Source organism: Borostomias antarcticus (genome assembly GCF_949987555.1).
Source record: "Borostomias antarcticus genome assembly, chromosome: 20".
Classification (NCBI taxonomy): Eukaryota; Metazoa; Chordata; class Actinopteri; order Stomiiformes; family Stomiidae; genus Borostomias; species Borostomias antarcticus.
In genome coordinates, this window is record NC_140253.1 from 1,298,890 (window position 1) to 1,303,402 (window position 4,513).

Here is a 4,513-nt window from a genome sequence, read left to right on the forward strand (position 1 = left end):
TCTGGGCTTTAACCCCTTCATTACAGAAGTATCTCATTATTAAAACACACATTCCTTGCAGGACTCGAACCACCAACCTCTTGCATGGAAGGCAGTGCTAGTTACCTCTGAGCCACTGCATCCCCTCCACACTCTGGCGTCTTCTCTGGGCGTATTTCATCCTGTTCTTCACAGAAGTATTCTCAATCTTAAAACACACGTTCCCACCAGGGATCAAACCACCAACCTCTTGTTTGAGAGGGAGGGACTCTTACCTCTAGACCACCACGACCACACCTCAAAATCTGCTGGAGTCTTGAGTATTTCTCATTATGTATGATATATAATATGAAGTCAATATTGAGAGAACGGGATTTGAATCCACGCTGGAAAAGCAGCACTAACACTAAGCTGCATTCCTACCTACTGAGTTGCCCAATTATACAAAACATTATTTCACATTCACATAGAAGACCATCTGCAGATCTGCTGCGTTTATATTAATCGTCTAAGTAGCCTGCAACTGAAGCTTTGCACTTAATCCAACATTTCTAATTACTGATTTAACACACTAAAAACAAAAGCGCACACACACACGTCATCAGTTTGAGTGCACTTTTTTAATTGCATGAAAAAAACTTGGACCTTGGACTTAATTGCATGAAAAAAAACTTGGACCTTGGACTTGGACCTCAAGCAGCACAATTGCTCACTTTTTCTCACAGGATCATATATCAGATCATATCATATATATGATCAGATCCTCCTTTTTTCTCACAGGATCATATATCAGATCATATCATATATATGATCAGATCAGATCCACACAAACAAGGATTCTAAACATTCTGGAATGGAACTTCCGGATGGACAGCAGGGTTCCGACATTGCCACGGTAACAGAGGACCGGAAGGCCCTGTTTGAATTCTGAGACGTGACCTTCCCTGACCTTCGTCTAGAGGTCGACCTCTGATCCAACATGAGTCACCACACAGCTGATTCCCACCCACTCCAGTCAGGGTTGCATTTTGGGGGAGAATTCAAACAGGGCCAAAGAAACAGGTAGTGAAGTGGACGTTGTTTCATTAGCGCCTCCTGCAGGCCAATGCCCTGAATTACATATAATGTCCAGCTGTAAAATAACATCAAGAAATAAAAATTAGTTAATTTAACAGTTCACAAAAAATGTTTTTATAAAACGAAAAGGAATTGATGAAGAATCTACAGCGTTAGCAGACAGAACAGACCAGAGTGATGGATAGAGCCAGGAGGAAGAGGGGATATTAAACTAGATACTGAAGCAGAGGAGTGAGGGTCCGATCGTTGGTTTACTTAATCTGAAATGCATTGCTTAGCCTTTCCATCCCTCCTTCCATCCATCCATCCCTCCATTCATCCCTTTTCTCTCTCTCTCCCTTCAGTACCCTGGAGAGATTAAAATCAAACTTAGACTAGGCCATTTGATGATTAGATGACAGGTAATATAAAATGCTGACCAGGACAGACAGGTAGCCAGTGGAATTGACATACAGTAGAATGAGTTCAGAGTAAATACTACTCAGTCTAATCTAAAGACTCAATATTTAAAGAGACTGTTTGTTCCCAGGCACAGATGCCTTGGAGGGGTACCTCAGTCAGCACAAACACATATCAGACACACCCTTCATCATCATCATCCCAGTTGGCATGGAAAGTTTGACCGTGCCTTACCCAATCAACAAGCAGGTTGCATTTGACAGCGATTCTGATAGGCTAGCGTGATTCATACCTCTTAGCCTGCTGTTGGTCAGGTACACCTCTGTCTCTGTCTGTTACAGGCCAGGTATGTTACAGGCCAGGTATGTTACAGGCCAGGTATGTAACAGGCCAGGTATGTAACAGGCCAGGTATGTTACAGGCCAGGTATGTTACAGGCCAGGTATGCAGTCTGAAATGGGGGGGGGGGGGGGGGTCTGCCGACCTGGCATGCCTGGGGATTGAAATCAAGTGCACCCCATATGAGGTGACAGCTTAATGCCATGACAATAAGAGTGAACCTCAAAGCGCTGGGAATCTGGTGGTAGTTGATATACGTGAGCACTGATGGAGAGGAAGCTAGATCAAGCTTTCTATACCCTTTTAGATTTAAGTTAGTTTATATTAAGATATTAAGATATTAAAGTTAATCAAAACTGATCTTGCAAATCCGTTGCAAATATAAAAAATAAAATAAACAATAAAAAAAAGAACGAAACCAAAGAAAAAACACAAACGAGTTTGTTCCCTAGCAACCACCCAGCCCTCCCCCCGCCGGCATTTGCATAACTCCTCCCAGTCCCGTTGTGATGTCACGGTGTTCTCCCATGCGATTCTATTTGTCCTTCTTGGTCTCCGTCTCCTCCTCCCGGGCGTCGACCTCGGCCTCTGGCTCCTCCTCTTCGTGCAGAGGCGGGAACTGTGATTGGCCTGTCTTGTCGTCGCGGCTGGCCTTGCCCTTGTCGAGCTTCTTGGACTTCTGGTAGAGCTCGTTCAGGTTGAACTCACGGATGATGTTCTCCTGGGAACAGGGAGAGGGTTAGTATCTCCAGACCAGACGATCAGGGTCTCCTCACGGATGATGTTCTCCTGGGAACAGGGAGAGGGTTAGTATCTCCAGACCAGATGTTCTCCTGGGAACAGGGAGAGGGTTAGTATCTCCAGACCAGATGTTCTCCTGGGAACAGGGAGAGGGTTAGTATCTCCAGACCAGATGTTCTCCTGGGAACAGGGAGAGGGTTAGTATCTCCAGACCAGACGATCAGGGTCTCCATCTTCCTAACGCCTGGCGGGGTTCTCCATGTGGAACGCCGGAACGAGAACGCTCCAGTAACAAACCTGAACAAAGCTACGCCCTAAAGACTTTGGATTGGTTCAAACCTGAACAAAGCTACGCCCTAAAGACTTTGGATTGGTTCTGCAATGCAGGGTTTTTTCAACTCTCAAATCGTTTCCACCCAGTTTAAGTGACGAAACCTGAATGAGTTCTCAGTCTATAGTTGAGCAAAGCATCTAGAGACTGACTTGTTAGTCTAACAGAGGGAGGGAGGGAGGGAGGGAGGGAGGGAGGGTGAGTGAGTGAGTGAGTGAGTGAGTGAGTGAGTGAGTGAGTGAGTGAGTGAGTGAGTGAGATTGTGTGTGTGTCTCACCTCAGTGAAGCTCCAGGACACAGCCCTACCCTTCTTGTCCACCTGGGGGCGCCTCATCACCTCCTTACCCCCCTGGAACAGAACCAGAGAGGGCAGCTGCTTGGACAGAGGGGAGGAGCTCACCTTGTACCTGGGGGAGGGAGAGAGGAGGGAGAGAAAAGGAGGAGAGAGGGTGGGGAGGGGGAGAGAGGAGAGACGGGGAAGAGAAGGAGTGTGGGAGGAGGTAGAGATGGGGCAGGGAGAGAGAGAGAGGGAGAGAGAGAGAGAGAGAGAGAGAGAGGGAGGGAGGGAGAGGGAGGGAGAGAGAGAGAGAGAGAGGGAGGGAGAGAGAGACAGAGAGGAGAGAGAGAGAGAGAGAGAGAGAGAGAGAGAGAGAGAGAGAGAGAGAGAGAGAGGGGGAGAGAGAGAGAGAGAGAGACGCAGAGGGTCAGACAGACAGAGGAACAGAACATACACAGTGAGCAAGTGATAAAACAGAGATCCCACAGTTCAGGACATGGGGGGGTTAGGGTTCAGAGTTCAGGACACGGGGGGGTTAGGGTTCAGAGTTCAGGGGTTAGGGTTCAGAGTTCAGGACACGGGGGGGTTAGGGTTCAGAGTTCAGGACACGGGGGGGTTAGGGTTCAGAGTTCAGACCTACTTCTTAGACACTTCCCCATAGCGGCCGATGTCCACCTTCCCAAACTTGAGGCCTGCACAGCTGTACCTGCACACGCAGTGGAACACACAACCGGGTGTTTGAGTGTGTGTGCTTGTAACCATCGTGTAATAGGAAGATGTTGGGGTGTGTGAGTGTATTTGGGGCGTGTGTGTGTGTGTGTGGTCTTACTTGAGGGAGAGGTCTGCGTAGACGGCAGCGAAGGACTGACACTCTGGAGACCAGTTGGCAAAGAACTCCACGATCCACGTCACACGGCTGTCCCTCTCCAGCTCATCCTACACACACACACACACACACACACACACACACACACACGCACATATGTATATACACACGCACATATATTATATATATGTATACACACACACATCACTCATTTATGAATGTGAGCAGTACTCTGGTCATCTCAGTCACGCATGTGGTCTTGTTTACATAACGATCAACTCAAATATTAAATAAATGTGGATAGGCCTACTTTAGACTAAAAAAATGTGGATAGGCCTACTTTAGACTAAATAAATGTGGATAGGCCTACTTTAGACTACATTTGATGGATGAAATGTATTTAAATGGAAACTGTACTGTTATACCAGCTACTATAACAACACAAACAAAAACGAAAAATTTGTCAGCAGCAGTGTATGAGCAGCAGTGTGTGAGCAGCAGGGTATGAGCAGCAGTGTGTGAGCAGCAGTGTGTGAGCAGCAGG

General features: G+C 47.0%; 1 protein-coding gene across 1 annotated transcript in view; it reads right to left on the reverse strand.

Annotated features, from left to right (window-relative positions):
- Positions 1 to 593: 593 nt before the first annotated feature.
- The window catches only part of tmx2b (thioredoxin-related transmembrane protein 2b), an 8,318-nt gene continuing 4,398 nt past the window's right edge, over positions 594 to 4,513 (reverse strand). The window contains exons 5-8 of the mRNA XM_084454224.1: positions 3,973 to 4,079; positions 3,784 to 3,849; positions 3,144 to 3,273; positions 594 to 2,515 (exon numbers count right to left, since the gene is read on the reverse strand). Of these exons, the coding sequence (XP_084310350.1) occupies positions 2,330 to 2,515; positions 3,144 to 3,273; positions 3,784 to 3,849; positions 3,973 to 4,079 (489 nt within the window). The 3' untranslated portion in view covers positions 594 to 2,329. The remainder of the gene's footprint in view (positions 2,516 to 3,143; positions 3,274 to 3,783; positions 3,850 to 3,972; positions 4,080 to 4,513) is intronic.